Below are 17740 nucleotides of genomic sequence, written 5' to 3'. Positions count from 1 at the left end.
TGTATGTGTGCATGTGTGCGCACGCACACGCGCGTGCTGCATGCATGTGTAGGAGGGTGAATTCACCAAGTGGGCCAGATATAGAGACCAGAGATTGACATGAGGATGTCTTTCTCAATCTTCTTCCTCCTTTTCTGAGACAGGGTCTTTCAGTGAACTGGAAGCTTACTGTTTCAGTCAGTGAGCTCCCAAGATTCAACTACCTAGTCATCTCCCTGGCCCTCACCTACAAAACTGTATCAAGTACAATTTGTTACTTATCAGATATGTTGTCATTTTTAAATCTTTTAAACTGATACTATTACAGAAATATATAAAAGAAAGAATATGTATGTGGTTTAAATGAACGCTGTATCCACCCAAGAACACCTACCCAGTTCAGGTTCTAATAAAGAATGCAAAGTGTGGTGGTCTGAATGAGAATGGCCCCTATACACTCATATATTTGAATCTTTGGTTCTCAGTTGGTGAAACTGTTTGGGAAGGATTAGAGGAGGTGTGATCTTCTTAAAGAAGGTATGTCACTGGAGGCAGACAGAGCCATTTCCAATGTTCTTTCTGCCTGATGGTTCTGGATGGAGATGTGAGCTCTCAGCTGTCTTTTCTGTTCAGTAGTTCTGAACCATTTACAGAGAATGGTCCACTACTAATAGACGGTCTGAATAGTATTTTACACTCTTCTACATTCATAGCTTTCAATCCTCCTGCCTCAGCTCCTAAGTGCTGGATTACAAGCACAAACTACTGTGCCCAGCCAAATATAGATAGATAGATAGATAGAGAGAGAGAGAGAGAGAGAGAGAGAGAGAGAGAGAAGAGAAGAGAAGAGAATTTTTTTCTGGCCTACATGATGAGTTGCCTGCCTGCTAGTGATATAGAGTGAGGATTTATCTAAAAACAACAACAAAAGTTTAATTCTAATAACAATTGGCGGTGGTGGTGCACGCCTTTAATCCCAGCACTTGGGAGGCAGAGGCAGGGGGATTTCTGAGTTCAAGGCCAGCCTGGTCTACAGAGTGAGTTCCAGGACAGCCAGGGCTACACAGAGAAACCCTGTCTCGAAAAACCAAAAAAAAAAAAAAAAAAAAAACAATTGGTGCCCACTACCAGACATGATAACACCTATAATTTAGAGGGAGGTACACTAGAGAGTTGAGACCAGCCTACAAGGCCCATGTGGTGGTGCACATCTGCAATCTCAGCATTGAGAAATAGAGGCAGGGAATTCGGGGATTCAAGGCTCTCTTCAGACCACCCTGGGCTACAGGAGACTCAGTCTTAAATAAGCAATACCAGCCTGAGCTACACAGAGAGTGTCTCAATGAATCATAAGTGGTTACCATATCAAATCACATTCTCTTTCTGGAATATCACTCTTCACTTTGGGGTATCCACAATTTATTCTGTAAAGACTTAAAACTGCACTATAGACACAGAAGAGAAAAATTCCAATTATTTAAAATAGTGAGTTTAAAGGAAAAATGCTATTATTCACAACTTCATAATTTGTGGTTATTGTTTAATATAATTTTCAGAAAGTAGGTAAGAAGCAATAGTGACTTGAAATCTTTTAACTGTTGAAAAGTAAGCTAGATACTAATAGCAGATGAAGCAGCTAGGCATGGAACACATCTAAAAGACTGCCAGAAGCTCAAGGCCAGCCAAGGACACACTGCAATATTCCTCCGTCTCAAAACAAAAAACAAGGCCGGGCAGTGGTGGAGCACGCCTTTAATCCCAGCACTTGGGAGGCAGAGGCAGGAGGATTTCTGAGTTCGAGGCCAGCCTAGTCTACAGAGTGAGTTCCAGGACAGCCAGGGCTACTCAGAGAAACCCTGTCTCGAAAAAACAAACAAACAAACAAACAAACAAAAAAACAAGTAAACAATCAACACTAGATTACTAGCACAAAACATCAGATCACCAATAAAACATCAACTAAAAAACTAGCTCGTCATACAGCACCTCATTCTTTGGTACCAAAAAATGGTGTACTATTTCATTCCTTCTAATTACATTTCTAAAAACATTTCTTGCAAAGCAAATTATTGTAACTACTTATTCATATTAACAATGAAAAAACACAGAAAAAAAAATCATGAACTCTGATAAACTTCCCAGGATACATAAAATATGTAACTTACTTTAAAATCTATATGTAGAGCCAGTAAGACAATTCAACAAGCAGAGCAGTCGCTATGCAACCCTGATGACATGAGTTCAATTCCAGGAACCCAGGACAGAAGAGAAAGGACTCCCAAAAACCGTTCCCTCATCTTCATGCACACCTGCACTCAAACACATGTGCACATACACACTGCCCCCCCAAAATAATATATGTATACATACACACAATAATAATAATAAAATTTAAAATACAAATCTACACATAAACTCAAGGACCTATCACACTTTTAAGATTTATTTTGTGTGTGTGTGTGTGTTAGAAGATGCTGGAGGGAGTCAGAAGGCATCAGATATCCTGGAGCTGGAGTTATAAGCAGTCATGAGCCACCCAGAATGGGTTTTAGTAAACCAAACGCAGGTCCTCTGCAAGACCAGCAAGCTCTCAACTACTCAGTCACCTCTCCAGTTCCACACAAGACCTTTTAGTTATGGACTTATATGCTAATAATTCAATACACTCAAAACAGTGATATTTTTTTTTTCCAGTTTTTCGAGATGGGACCTTGCTACACAGGCCTAGTTGCTCAGCTACTCACTACATATTCCCAGGCTAACCTCAAATACACAGCAATCCATCTGTCTCAGCTTTTCTAGGCTGAAATTAAAGGATGTAGTAGGAAAAGAATAGTGATTTATGTGCTACTTCCATAATCTAGACTATTTTTCACAATCATGTCAAGTGCGTACTTCCTATGTAGACCAGGCTGGCCTCAAATTCAGAGAGCGTCTAAGCCGCAGGTGTCTGTTTTGAAAACAGTATAAAAGGCTAAAGGCAGGGCTTTTGACAGGGTAAGCAAGTGCCTGATCACTGAGCCATCTCCCTAGTCTTCTAGCTTGTCTCCATAGGTACAAGCAAAAATGTCTTCACATTTCTAACCCCAGCCTCCCCAGGTAGACTAGGTTAATCCTTTGTGGGTTACTACTGTTAGAAATAGTGGTAGATTTTGAATTGAATGGATATTTTTTTTAAAGAAGACTTATTTATTTTATGTATATGAGTACACTGTTGCTGTCTTCCCACATACCAGATCCCACTGCAGATGGTTGTGAACCACCATGTGGTTGCTGGGAATTGAACTCAGGACCTCTGGGAGAACAGTCAGTGCTCAGAACCACTGATCCATCTCTCCTAGCCCCATGAATGGATATATTAACTAAATTCAAAATTTCCTCCTTGTACTGGATGCCTTGGTTTAGTGGGAGAGTACTTGTCTAGCTTATATGAGGCCCTCCATTTAATCTCCTGGACCACCTGCCCACCCCCCAAATCAAAAAGGATTTACTATATTTCTTCCAGTATTTATTCTTTCTATACTAGTCTTTGGCTACCATATTCACATCCTATCCATCAGCTTTTAACTTTCAACTTTGTCAATAAAATCATTATTATCCCAGTTACACAGGTTAAAAACCTTCATGTGAATTTTAACACGTCCTCATTTTTTATAATAATACTGGTAAAAACAGAAAAGACCAGGTTGACCCTAAACTCAAAGAGAGCCTTCTGTCTCTGTCTCCTAGGTGCTGATATTAAAGTTGTGTACTATTATTCTTGACCCAAACTGAACTCCTATGTGCTAGAGTGCTGTTAACCAGTGTTCTGCCTGAGAACCTGGGTTCAGTTCCCAGCACCCACACAGTAGCTCACAACCATTAAGTTACAGGAAGAGACCTGATATCCTCCTTCTTGCCTCTGCGGCATCAGGTATGCAGATGGTACACAGATGTACATGAGCAAAACACACATACATGTAAAATTAAATTTTGCTTTTACAAATTAAAAGAGGAAAATGGAACCAAATTCTGTTTATTCCTAAGTCCAAATGCAGACCTCAGACACACCTCACCCAGTAGCTGCAAGTCCTGGGATCATCTACACATGTTATCATCACTTCCTCTGAAACTCCCTTTCCCATGACTAGTCTACACTTCTTCTCCTTCCTTTTCTCCAAGCTACGTGCTCAGACAGTTTATCCTTCACTTTGCTCCTGTATGTATTATCAGTGAAACCAGCTTGCTACCTCTGCTAGCAAGTCCTTTCTACAGATGTTACATCTCCATCACACAGCCTCTCAGGTTTTAGGATGGCTTCTGAGATTTTTCTCCTTCTCTATTCTGCTCTTCTCTAGAACAATGCTCTTAAAAATGATCAACAACACCATGGAAGAACAAAAGAATCCACTTGGCATCAAGGAGAAAAATTTGATATTCATTCATTCTTCTCTTTCTTTCTTTCTTTCTTGGCTCCTGGGGCTTGAACTCAGGCCTCAGACACACTGTGCGTACTGTCACTAATTTACAGGGCTCTATACTTAATATTCCTCACAGTACCCTTTCTTATACTCTATTTCTGACTGTTAATTACATTATTTGTTAATTATTATTAGCCTGTGTGTATTAATAAAGACACACAAATTAATAGAGCATGTGCTCAAAATTTGTATTTATTAAGAGTTTAGGCACTTGCCCCACCGAAAGTCTGATGAAGAGTTTAATACCTGGGACTCACATGGTGTAAGGAGAAAAATGATTCCCCAAGTTGTCTCCTGACCTCTGCATACGTGGGTGTGTGCACACACACATATACACAAAATAAATATAATTTTAAATAGTTTAGAAACAGCTCTTCTTTAGAAGAGTAAGTCCCAGACTACATGGAGCACATCTGTATACACCAATGCGGCTCAAAGAAAAACTCATGTTCATACCCACATGGAGGCCCTAAGCATGTCCACCCATCTACAGCCCCGCCAGCCATCTCAGAATCCTGTATCCTACTCTGATAGGCAGAACAGGGTGGTTTGGCAAAGGCTTTCATTTTTAGTTTGGAGAAAATACTCTGTTGAAAGAAAGTAAAGAGATATTGAAAAGGGTTCCACAGTTCACCATTCTGACACTGCTCACCGCCTGATTAATAAAACACATACCGAATATGCCCCAATCTCCTAAAGATTCAGTACCTATTTCCCAGTTCCTCAGGGCACGACTCGTTCCTGTCCTTAATAACCGGTTTATCCTCCCACCTCCTGAACCTGAGCTCATACCTGCCTTCATCCTTCCCTCCCGGGGGATACCATCCACTGTTCCACAGTCGCCCCGTCCTGTCCCAGGACAGCAAGACAGTCAAGCCTGGGTCCCTAAGACCCCTGTTCCTTCTCGCCGCCGCCGCCCCCAGACGCTGCCAGCCAGGCTGGAGAGCCTAGCCGGGCGGGGGGAGGGGTGTGCCTCGCCTCCCGTGACTGGCCCAGATGGCAGCCGATTCCGCCCCCACTCGCGGGCACCCCTCCAGCCCTCGCCCCCCGAAGGCTGCCCGTCCGCCTCGCACCTCGCCCCGACCCCACCCCACCCCCCGGGCTCCCTCACGCCCTCCGCCGGCTGCGGACACACTCACCGTGCTGAGTGAAGACGTTGAAGCCGGCGTCTGCGGTACGCCCCGCCGGGTCCCGCCTGCGGCCCGAGGGCCTGGCTGCGCTGCTGCCCCGGATCCCGCGCGGCTGCGGCTGCTGGAGCCCCGGAGCCTCCCCGACGCGGCCCACCTGCTGCCCCATCCCGCCGCTCGCGTACTCCCGCGCCCCCGCCGACCCCTGCTCACATTCCTCCTCTGCTCCGGCCTCGGAGCTCCTGGCGCCGCTTCGGCCTCTCCGGCCTAAACCCAGGCCCTCCGGGCCGGAGTTGCCGGCAGCTCCGCACGCGGACTCCTCAGAGCCGCTGCCGCGCTGCCGCGCTGCCTCCCAGCGACTCACAGACTCTCCTTCTCCCTCCACCTCCGGCGGCTCCTCGCCCCAGCCGCCGCCGCCATCTTTAAACCACCGAGTACAGGGCGAGCGTGGGACAGAGCGTCTCCCGCCCCCCTCTCGCCCAGGCACCTCCGCTACTCGGTGGGCGGAGCTCCATGTGGCCCCGCCCCGCGCCGCGCCCCGCTGGGTGGAAGCCGGGGCCCACCGGTCCACTGAAGCTTTTCAGAGTCTCGGGTGCTTTACCGCGACCTTCACCCACGTTCGGATCCACACACTGCCCCACTTGGAGGAGTGTGGGCGCCCAGCCTTTCCTGTCCCACATCCACCTGTCAAAGGCAGAGGAGGCTGAGAATCCACCACGTGCGCAGCTCAGCAGCAAACAGCTGAGGCTCGAGAATCCCTGTGCTTCGCTGCCGTTCAATTGAGGAGCCCTTCACACACACTTAGCATCAGGCCTAGAGTGAAGTTTGAAATGGTACAAAATTCACCGGGAGATGGTAAAGTGCGGGGTTAACTTAATTCGGTGAATTATTTCTTTATGTGCACTTTGCTGTCTTATTGGGAAAGCAATTGTAGCTCAATTCCTCATCCTACCGAGGATTTCTCTTGAATTCTTCCACCATCTACCTAACCACATGTGTTTTTGTTTACTTTAAAACGCCTGACAGTAAAGCTAACCTTGCCACAGACATATTTTCCTCGCTGTGCAGGTCAGGCCCTCCTTTGTTGACAAGGAAAAGATAATCACTTTGACCTTGTCTCTGAGTCAGAACTTACTCATCTTTACCTTCTGGTGTCTAAATAGAGAAACGGGCAGAAGAGAAGTTATTTTTATAGACGTGGACCCTGTGTGCAATTGTCTCTGCCATCCCACCCCACTATGTGTTCTTTTATCTTAATGTTTAGCCAGTTGTTTTTTCTCAAACATTTGATGATGCTTATTTTCCGCTACCTTGTTAGTTTTGTTCTTTAAAAGGATCAGTTACTGGACATAGCACTTGAACTTTTGTTTTCATATGATGACTGGAGCCATTGCTTAGAGCAAGGAAAACAACCCTAAGGAAGAAAAGAGATAGCAAAATAGATGTAGTTCCCCTTACATGGCTTTTGTAGAACCGTGTAAGAGCGCAACTGAGTGTTGGTGAGAGTCCAACTTGGGACCTTGAGTTCCAGGCAAGTGCTCTAACACTTGCTATTACCCAACCTCCAGCTGATACAGATATTCACAATTAAAGAGCCTTAGAGGCTGGCGAAGGGTTAATGACAAACAAACAAACAAAACAACAACTTACACTGTAAGCCTAACCACCTGAGCTTGGAGCCCCAGGACCCACACAAGTTACTGGTCATAATGACAAGCCAGATGCACTAGCCCCAAGCTCTGTGATCCTGGCTGGTCTACAAGAAGCAGGGAGGCAGAGATGGGAGAGTCTCCAGAAGCCAGCAGGCCTGGCTTACATGTGCAGTGGCTAAGGGACCCTGTCTTAAACCAGATGCAAAGGCAAGAACTGACAGTAAACATTGTCCTGTGACCGGCACACACACATGCACACGCATTCGCCCACACGAACACTCTTAAGCTATTCCATTGCCACCAGCCAAATACAGCTGAATGTACTTCCCATAGAAAAGAAGCATGACACTTTATTACCATTGGATAGAATATGAATTTTCATTTACATCAAAGTTTTCCTGTACTTAAAATGGCTTTTTTTCCTGAGTGCCATGTTGTATCCCTACCATTATAGATCCAGAGGCAGTCAGATCACAAGTTCTAGGCTAGGTTAACTGCATAGTAAGACCATGTCTGAAAATTAACAAAAATGACCACACACCTCCATGCTGTGGTATATATTTGTATTTCCAACTGCTAAGAAAGCTAAAGCAGGGAGACCACTTGAGGCTGAGAATCTGAGTGAGGCCAGCCTGTGTGACATAGCTAGATGCTGCCTCAAAACACTATTTTCTTTTCATTCACAAAGTGGTTACAGCTACTGAAAAGATTAATTCACAAAGCATAAAGATGATCATAGAAGTAGAATTTGTTTTTATTGTTTGGTTTTTATTTACCCGTGGAATTTCAATTTGGTGACAACAGTTTGGTTTCTCTGCTAATTCATGAATGATGGACAGTAATTGCTGTGTAGAACAGTGCTGTGGTTAAGGGCAGGGACTCTGAAATTAGAAGGCTTAGACTCAAAACTTAACTCTGGCACAACAGGGATAGTTATATGCCTGTAACCCCAGAAACTCTGAAGGCTGGAACCAGAAATCATGCCATCCCAGGCTAGATAGCAAAACCTTTTGTAAAAACAAGCGTGAAAGTAAAAAGGAAAAGAAGAGGGAATGAGGGAGAGAGGCCTGGAGGAAAAGAGTATTTGGTGAGGGAAAAAAAAAAAAAGGTCTGTGGTGGCACAAGCACTCAGGCAGACACAGGCAGATCTCTGTGAGTTCAAGGCCAACCTGGTTTTCATAGTTTTGAGGTACCCAGAGCTATATAGAAAGATCCTGTCTTTAAAAACCAAAAACAAAGTCTCGTGTAAATATATACTATTAGCATACAAAAAATGAGGCAAAAGAAGATTCAGAAGTTCAAGGCCAACCTTGTCTCACATAAACAAAAAGCAATGCAAAAGCAACAACAAAGCAGTGTGTGTAGAGTTGGTTTACATATAGATTCTCTAATGACATTAGATCCTCTAATTCTGTTTTCTCCTTCCTGGTTATGTTTTAATACAGTTTTTTTATTACCGAGAATTTCATATGTGTACACATGTACTTTGATCATATCCTCCCACTTCTCAGCCCTTCCTCTGCCCTTGTCCCTGAGTGTGACAACCAACCTACCAATAGGCACATCCCCAAAGAGAAACTACTCTCCCTCCCCAGCAGCCACCAGCTATTAATAACCGATCAGCTAGAAGTGGAACCTCGTTTTGACTTGCTTGATTTTGTGTGTGTATGTGATTTTATTTATTCACTTTACATCCCAATCTCCCCCCTCCTCTCCTCCCAGTCCCACCCTTATAAATCCCTCTCTACATTACCCCATCCCCTTCTCCTTAGAGAAAGGGGAAGCCCTCACTTGGGTACTACCCACCCTGGAATATCTTCTCTCACTGAAGCCCAACCAGGCAGTCCAGTTAGGGGAAGGGGAACCAATGGCAGGCAACAGAATCAGAGACAGCCTTTACTCCAATTGTTAGGGGCCCCTCGTGAAGACCAAGTTGCACATCTGTTACACATGTGTAGGAAGCCTAGGTCCAGCCCCTGTGTGCTCTTTGATTGGTGGTTCAGTCTCTGTGAGTCCCCATGGGCCCAGGTTACTTGACTCTGTAGGTCTTCTTGTGGTGTTCTTGATGCTTCCTATTCACTCAATTCTATCCCTAACTTTTCCACAAGACTCCCTGGGCTCTGCCTGATGTTTGGCTGTGGGTCTCTGCATCTGTTTCCATCTGCTGCTGGGTGAAACCTCTCAGGAGACAGCTACACCAGGCTCCTGTCTGCAAGTATAGCGGAGTGTCATTAATAGTGTCAGGGGTTGGCTCTCTCCTATGGGATGTGTCTCAAGACAGGACTGGCTTGATTTTATGCAGGACTTTTGAAGATAAGTAAAGCTTCTATGAGTTCCTCCATGCAGTGGCCATGTCACGTACAGATCTGACCAAAGTTAAGAGGAGCCGGAATCTGTGGGTATAAATATAAATATTTAGAAGGTGATTTGACAACATTTAGCAAAACGAAAGCAAGTTCCCACTAGGGCCTGTGAACTTCTCAACCATGGACTTTTGGCAAGATTAACAGTGCTGGGCATGAATTCCCTCCTGTGGAATGAGCCTCAGATTTAGTTTTTAAAAGATCAAATGGATAACCCTTAACAGTTATGTCACTATTGTACTGATGGCCACATCCTGCCTGGAAAGTCAGTGTTATACCTTTTATGGTTGATGTCTTACCCAGTGCTGGACCGTCAATGTCTTACCTGCTGGCCTACGTACCACTTTTTAGTACTATGAAAGCTAGGCTGCAGGGAGGAAGTTTCCCAACCAATTCCAGATTGAGTTCTGTATGTCTTCAACCACAGTGCAGTGTCTTCAGCACTAGGATTGTACTGTCTACTTGTGGTAGGTAATTAGGAGCAATAGCAGGGCCATGAGATGGCCCATGAGATAAAGGCAATTGCCACCAAGCTTAATAATCTAAATTTGATCCCTGGAACTCACATGGGACGAGAGACAATGCCCTCAAATTGCCCTCTGACCTCTACATGTGCCCATGACAAGTTCACACACACACAGTAAATAAACAAATAAATAAAAATTTTTTAAAAACTTCCTGCCCAAGAAAGCTAGTTAAGATAAGAAAGAACAGTAGTACTTGCCTGTTGCCTGGGGACTTTCAAGGGGGCTTCAAGACCAATAACTTGTAAGAAAGTGTGTCAAAACCTGGTACTGAGGTTTTTCACTTCCTAGCCCATGTCTTATGGGAGAAGAGTTGTCCACCCATGCAGGGTACCATGTTTAAGCTCTTAATTTTTTTCCTTTTTTTTTTCACTTCTTGAGACATACTTTCACTATATAGCCTTGACTGTTCTGGGATTTGTTATATACATAAGGCTGGACCCAAACAGAGTTTGCCCTCTGCCTTCTAAGTGCTGAGATTAAAGGCATGAAACCTACACCCAGCTAATTGCTAATTGGCTTACAAAGCAATGGGTTTCCATAAGACTTTTTCTGACATCTTTAGTTTTTTTTAACCCACCTCCTCTTCCTCTTCTCCCCCAACTCCTTTGCACCATCACCCTTTTAATTTCCAGGAGTCCCCTCCCACTTCTTTGAGAATTCAGAATGTAAAGCAGAAAATAGACTGGGGAGGGACTGACTGGTTTTATATATATTTAAAAAACTCACCCTGTTCGTTATGCTAATCAGTGAACACATCAGAGTTCCACATTTAAAACAATTCCTAGCACCATCTCTACCTGAACTGAAGGTGGCTGGGAGCTTTAGGCAGTAACCAGGTAAAGAAAGAATAGAGTTGGGGGTATGCACAACCCATTGTCCAGTGGTAGAGTGTTTGCCTATTAAGACTTGGGAATACTCGCAGGAGAGGTGCAGGGGGCAGGAGGAAGAGAAGAAAGAGAATAAGAAAGAAGAGGAAGGGGAGGCAGACTTGGGACACAGCAGCCCAGAACAGCCTTAGCTAAGAGACTTGCTGCCCAATGCCCTCACCATCTGCATCATAAAGCCTTACCACCTTTGCAAAAGCAGGGAACCACTGAGCAACACCTCCCTGACCCCTGGCCTCAGGGGTCTACATCCTAAGCTCTTATCATATTTACAGTTTTCATAGGAGTTCCCACATCCTCTTCTCTCTACATCTAGACAGACAGACAGACAGACAGACAGACGGTGTTGTCAATCACAGCTCCATACCAAGAGGAAGCCAGTGATGAGTGTCTGTGGCCCAGCAACACAGATTCAGGTTGCCGAAAATGACATGTCTAATGTGGAAGTGGTTTTGTAAGGTTTTCATAGTTGCCAGACACAGAAAACGATAGGCATTTGTAAAGTATATTGAAAGAACATAATGTAGGCAGGTTATTGCAAACTGGGAAAATCTCTACTGTCGACTTGAGATGCTACCTGATGATACTCCTAGCTGGAAGGAAAGCAGAACATCATACTCCATATGGGGTCGAGGAGAGGTTAGGACACACGATTAGTAGTCAGCTAAGTTAGTACATTCCAAAAGGTTTTGCCTAATAGTCACAAAGATGTAGGTTGAAGGGCTGGAGAGACAGCTCAGCAGTTAAGAGCATTGACTGCTCTTCCAGAGGTCCTGAGTTCAATCCCTAGCACCCACAGAGTGGTTTACAAGCTTCTGTAACTCCAGATTCAGGGTACCAGACATCTTCTTCTTACATCTTTGGGCACCAAGCACCCAAGCAATGCACAGTATACATGCATACAAAATACCCATACATATTTAAAATGTTTGTAAAGTCATCTTTTGTTTAAAAAAAAGTGTACGGCCAGCCACACAGGTGGGTGATGAATGGCTGTGGAGTAAAGTTAGCACAAGATACCTTGGCTTTGCAGCTGTGACATCCTAACTTTCTAGAATCATCTAGTTCTAAACCTTTTTTTAAAAAGATTTATTTTATTTATGAGTGCACCGTAGCTGTCTTCAAACACACCAGAAGAAGGCATCAGATCTTATTACAGATGGTTGTGAGCCACCATGTGGTTGCTGGGATTTGAACTCAGAACCTCTGAAAGAACAGTCAGTGCTCTTAACCACTGAGCCATCTCTCCAGCCCCAATCATTTAGTTCTAATCAGCCAATCAGCCTTGCAAAATCTTTAACATAGATATGTCTATTTTCTGGGGATTTCAATTCACATTGTTATATGGGACACTGTTACTTTAGGCTCAGGTGATTTCTCTGTTTAATTTTGCTACTTACTTAGCCTCTCCTGCCTTGTCCTGCCCACGCCCAGCTCTTTGCCTTTAGCACCAACCAGTTCACTAAATAGAAACTATTGATGGGCCAGCCAGCATGTAAAAGCACTTGCTGCCAAACCTTAAGACCTAAATTTGATATCTAGGACTCACATGGTAGAATAAGAGAACCAACTCTCAAAAGTCATCCTCTGATTGTCACACATGGCTTGACTGCTTATATACACACACATTCTTACACACACACAAATAAATATAAAAATTTTTAAATAAACTTCATTTCTCATTGTTTACCCTATACTCTTCCTCCCCTTTGTTATATAAAAAGGCTAAGATTCTATATACTATTTCAAAGTTATTTTTCCAAGATTCCCTGGGTTATAGTCACCTAATGGCCTTTGGGTCCTATCTCTCCAAACTCTACCTTGCCTACAGTAGGCACACATACTTAAGCAAGTCAACCTAATTCTGGCATGTCTCCTCTATACTGACTTTGTAATACTTATATTTTCCCCAGTGTGTTCCTACGTGCCCCACCCCCTTACAGAACTCAGGAGACTACTCAGATCCTTTCTCTACCATAAGAGAACCTCAGACTTCAACAGGGACCTGAGAGTCTCCTTGGAAATATAACTGCAAGGATTCTTTGTCTATAAAATTAACTTGCTTTCATCTACTTCTTCCAAATATGGTTACTTAATTTTTTCATATCTGTATTCTATGTGTTTTGGTCAAATCTATCCCCTAATATGTTTAATTTTTGGTATACAGCTCAGTGTCATAAAGTTGGAGAGAGTGTTAGACGTCATTTAGGTTAGTCTGGAAACTCTCCTTTTCCAGTGAGAGAATCCATTTATTTTGAAGGGCAATGGTCATCTAATGTTAGCTCTAAAGGTAAAATAAAGCATACTCACTTGAGATCTAGGCATGGAACTCAGTTGGTAGAGTGCTTGCCTGGTGTAGACAAAGCCCTGGGTTCTATCCCTCGCATCACATAAACCAAGTGTAGTTGTATCCAGCACCAAGGAAGTAGAGGAAGGAGAATAAGGAGTTTAAATAATGAGTTCAAAACCAGCATGGGCTACATGAGAGGAGAAGAGAGCCCACTTACAACTTTGACCTGTTTATTCCTAATCCTGGTTCTACCCTCCAGTTGCACAGAGCAAATCTTGGTCTTTCTCCTACACAACAGTCCTTGAAACACTGGGAAGCCATCTTGAATCTCCAAATATCTTTTTCATTGCAAACATGCATATGTTGTTTAGATGTTTATTATATGTTCTCTGTATGTTTCTTCTTTAAAAAAACACATATTTTTTTTTTTGCTTTTGTTTTTGTGTGTGTATCTGTGTGGGTATGTGGACATGAGAATAGGTTCCTGAAGAAGACAGAAGAGAGCTTCAGATCCCCAGAAGATGGAATTATAGGCAGTGTGAGCCACCTGATGTGGGTGCTGGGAAGTGAACACCCATCCCCTGGAAGAGTAGTTTGCACTCTTAATTGCTGAGCCATCTCTATAGCCTCTGCTTATTCATCTCCCTGCTCTGAAAATATTTGTATAGACAAATGGAAAGGGGGAAAATGCTGTCACTGTAAGTATACCATTTCTCTGAAGCGGTCTGGGCATGCAGTACTTTGGATTTGAGTTGCTTTGTCTCTGCATTGTTATAGTAAATCTTTAAAGGCCTATAGACTGCCAAATGCAGTTCTGCTTATAGATCAATACTTTAAAAGTTGTTTTGACAGTAACAAGGGGGAAACAGAGAAGGGAAGGGATGAGGAATTTCATCTGGCTGAGATAGAATAAGTCATTCTCTTGGAAGGTGAAGAGACGTTGCAAGTGACCTCCTGTTGTTCATTTTAGCCCCAGGAGTCTAGCATTCAATATTTCTTTGATTAAAAAACCTTATAAATTATTAAGAGACTGTTTCAAACAATTGGCAAAGTGCTGCATAGATGTTACCAGTAGCACTGTCTATTCATTTTAAATTAATAAATTAGTACTTACTTCCTTTCAATGGTAATAATGAAAGAGCTGACTAACCAATCCATTTTACATGTAACCTACCATCAAGCACAGTGTAATAGGCCCAGGCCTGAACTGGAAATTATGGGAAGTGGGGTTATTTCAGTAACCTGTTGTTACATAACAGACCATCTTTGAAAAATGGCTTAAAACAACGATTCATTGGGAATGGTACTACACATATAATCCCAGCACTTGGGACATAGAGAGAGGAGGACCGGGAGTCATCCTCAACATTCTAGAGAGTTCAAAGCCAGACTAAAGTACATAAAACCCTGCTTTAAAATAAATAAACAAATAAATGTAAATAAATAAGAACCACTGACTTACTGCTTTGTGTTATCCTATACATTGGCTAGACAACTCTGGTAATCTAACCTTGGTTGTTTCTGGACAGTTTTACTGAAGGGTCAGCTGAGCAGGAAATGAAATGATGGCCTCATTCACATCTGACAGACAATGCTGCTGTCAGTTGGTGATTCTGGGCTCTCCTCTGTAAAGCTTCTTGCTGTGACCTGAACCATACTCCCCCCTCTATTTATACATTGAAGTCCTGAATTCCCAGTACCCTGTGCTGGCTTAGAAGTCACTATAAAGCCTAGACTGGCCTAGAGTTGACACCTATCTTTTTGCCTCAGTCTTCCTGATGTTAAGTACTCTGTCCTAAACAGCTTGCTTCTGGAAATCTGACTGCAGTGACTTGGGAACAAAGAAATGACTGACATTGAAGAAATGATAGATACGCATACAGAGAAGCTGGAACTGGGTGAGCTCAGTTTGCTTTGATGGGTGACACCCGGAAACTCAGAGCATTTATTTTGTACAGTACAAGAGGAGCAGCTAGCCAGTCTCAATAGGAGGGCTCTGTTGGGGATTGGTTTCAGGCTGTAGATATCTGGGAGGAAGAAGCAGCAGCTGCTAGGTTGGGTTGTTTTTGTTTTTTGTTTTTTGTTTTTATTTTTTAACATAGTAGTCAATTGTACAGAGGAAGGATGTGGTAGCATACCCCAACCCCCCAGCCTCACTGAGGAAGCTTCTGCCATTTCTATGGGTCTGAGGCTTGGAGGTCCTTGACATGGCTGTGTCCATGACAATAATACAGATTCACTCAGGATTTTATTCATTTCCCATAGCTGGGATTATAGGCATGTACCCACTATGTCTTGATAAGTCTAGTAAGTCTGAATGTCTCTTTGTCATTACCAGCATCACTTGTAGACATCAAGGTGCTGGACATCTGACTCTCACATTGGTACCCAAGGTACAGAATTCATAGACATCTCAAAAACAAACACACATGCACTTAGCATTTGACTAGATAGATGGCCCAGTGGTTAAGAGCACCAGTTACTCTTTCAGAGGACTCAAGTTTGGTTCTCAGCACTAATCTGGTGGCTCACAATCATCCCTAACTCCAGTTTAGGGGATCTAACATTCTTAAGACTTCTGGGGATGAAACTCGCGAGCACACACACATACATACACATGTATGCGCACAGTCAAAGCAGTCATATATATAACATAAGTATAAATAGATTTTTTTTAAAAAAGACTAAAAAGGCAGCACTATTTTTACTGTCAGTTGGGCCCAATATACATGAACTACCTACCGTCTGTCATGAATGCTTGCTGCCTTCCCTTTGTTGTCTCAGGCTGATGGCTCCACCTCAATCAGCAGTCCCTAATTGTTGCATCACTGTGAGGCATGTAATTTAAGGACAACTTGTAACAGTCTCTTTGACTTTGCTGGTGGATTAACCATTATGTCGGTATGAGTATATTGCTAGCTTATTTTTTAATGTGGCCATCTGTGTTATGATAATGATAGCTTCTACCAAAACAGCACACTGTACAACTTGTAGGAAAGAATTTGGCCTTGGAGGGCAAAAGCAGTGACTTCAAGAATGACTCTCATCTCAGGCATGGTGTTTAAGGCAGGAGAATCACCACAGTTGGATACAAAATAACTTGAGCTATAGATGGAGACTCTTGTCAATAAATAAATAAATAAATACTGTAAACTTGAAGAGCCTAGAGCTTAGCCGGTCATGGGCCCTAGAGGAGAACCCACTATTGTTTTACCAAACCCGATGTCATCAAACTGCCTTCTAAATGCTATGTTTATTACCCATAGGTTAGTGCTGTTCTCAATCTTGGCCAGAGAAGTTTCTGCAGTGGTGAGCAGTTAGTGCAGAGACTCATAACTAGTCAAGGTACTTCGAATAAATGATGAGTCCTCAACTTTAAATGGAACCTCTATACCAACTCTTCCTCCCCAGCTTCAAGGCACAAGGAATGTCACAAAAAAGAGGAGGTGAAGACAGTGGAAAGACTTGAAGAGCCAGAAGAAGGGCAGGAGTGCTCTGAAGTCACAGGAGTGTCTCCTCTACAAGATGTGGCCATTGTATTTATTAACTCAGGACAGCAAGATCAGTGTTCCAGCCAGTGGGCACACTAACTGGACCAGTAAGTTACAGAACAAAAGGAGGTGGTGTGACGAGAAGGGTACGGTTAGTGAGGTATCCCGGGGAAATGGGAGGAGGGGGGAGGTGGAGGTACAGATGATCAGGATACATTGTATATATGTATGAAATTGTCAAAGAGTAAGTAAAAGATTAAAAATAGACTGACTCAGGTGCTGGAGAGATGGCTCAGCCATTAAGAGGACTGACTACTCTTCCAGAGGTCCTGAGTTCAATTCCCAAGAACCACATGGTGGCGTCACAACCATCTGTAATGGGATCCAACACCCTCTTCTGGTGTGTCTGAAGATGGCTATGGTGTACTTATAAGTAAAATAAATAAATAAATCTTTAAAAAAAAAATAGAATGTCTCTCAAAAGGTCAGGGTGGAAAAGACAAGTATTAAAAAAAAGATCTCAAGCTGGAAAGATGTTTCAGTAGTTAAGAGTATTGACTGGTCTTCCAGAGGTCCTGAGTTCAATTCCCAGCGACCACATAGTGGCTCACAACCATCTGTAATGGGATCTGATGCCCTCTTCTGGTGTGTGTGAAGACAGTTATAGTGTACTCATATACATAAAATAAATAAATTAATTAAAAAAAAAATCTCCACGCCTTTAATCCCGGCACTTGAGAGGCAGAGGCAGGCAGATTTCTGAGTTCGAGGCCAGCCTGGTCTACAGTGTGAGTTCCAGGACAGCCAGGACTACACAGAGAAACCCTATCTCAAAAAAAAAAAAAAAAAAAAAAAAAAAAAAAAAAAAAAAAAAAATCTCAAAAAAGAGATGAGATGAGACTCAATTCAGTCTCTTTTGTGGATAGGGTTTCAGGTTGCTGGGATTACTGGCATGGGCAGCCATACC

The 17740-nt window shown here is 43.2% G+C and overlaps 1 protein-coding gene and 1 long non-coding RNA gene across 9 annotated transcripts in view; one reads left to right on the top strand and one right to left on the bottom strand.

Annotated features, from left to right (window-relative positions):
* The window catches only part of Abl2 (ABL proto-oncogene 2, non-receptor tyrosine kinase), a 98499-nt gene extending 92516 nt beyond the window's left edge, over positions 1–5983 (bottom strand). For 4 of the 8 annotated variants that reach the window (XM_034512948.2, XM_034512949.2, XM_076941400.1 and 1 more), the window contains exon 1: positions 5579–5982. In XM_034512948.2, the coding sequence (XP_034368839.1) occupies positions 5579–5735 (157 nt within the window). In that variant the 5' untranslated portion in view covers positions 5736–5982. Of the gene's footprint in view, positions 1–5578 lie in introns of all 8 variants that reach the window. The other 4 variants (XM_076941402.1, XM_076941403.1, XM_076941404.1 and 1 more) reach the window with 2 other exon arrangements.
* A 44-nt stretch (positions 5984–6027) lies between these two features.
* LOC143443700 (uncharacterized) lies at positions 6028–17381 on the top strand. The gene is made up of 4 exons (XR_013112885.1): positions 6028–6421; positions 13763–13980; positions 15086–15180; positions 16549–17381. It is a non-coding gene; the product is annotated as an uncharacterized LOC143443700 (long non-coding RNA).
* Positions 17382–17740: the final 359 nt, after the last annotated feature.

Source organism: Arvicanthis niloticus, chromosome 10 (assembly GCF_011762505.2).
Source record: "Arvicanthis niloticus isolate mArvNil1 chromosome 10, mArvNil1.pat.X, whole genome shotgun sequence".
NCBI lineage: Eukaryota > Metazoa > Chordata > Mammalia > Rodentia > Muridae > Arvicanthis > Arvicanthis niloticus.
This window is presented reverse-complemented; position numbering and strand designations above follow the sequence as displayed.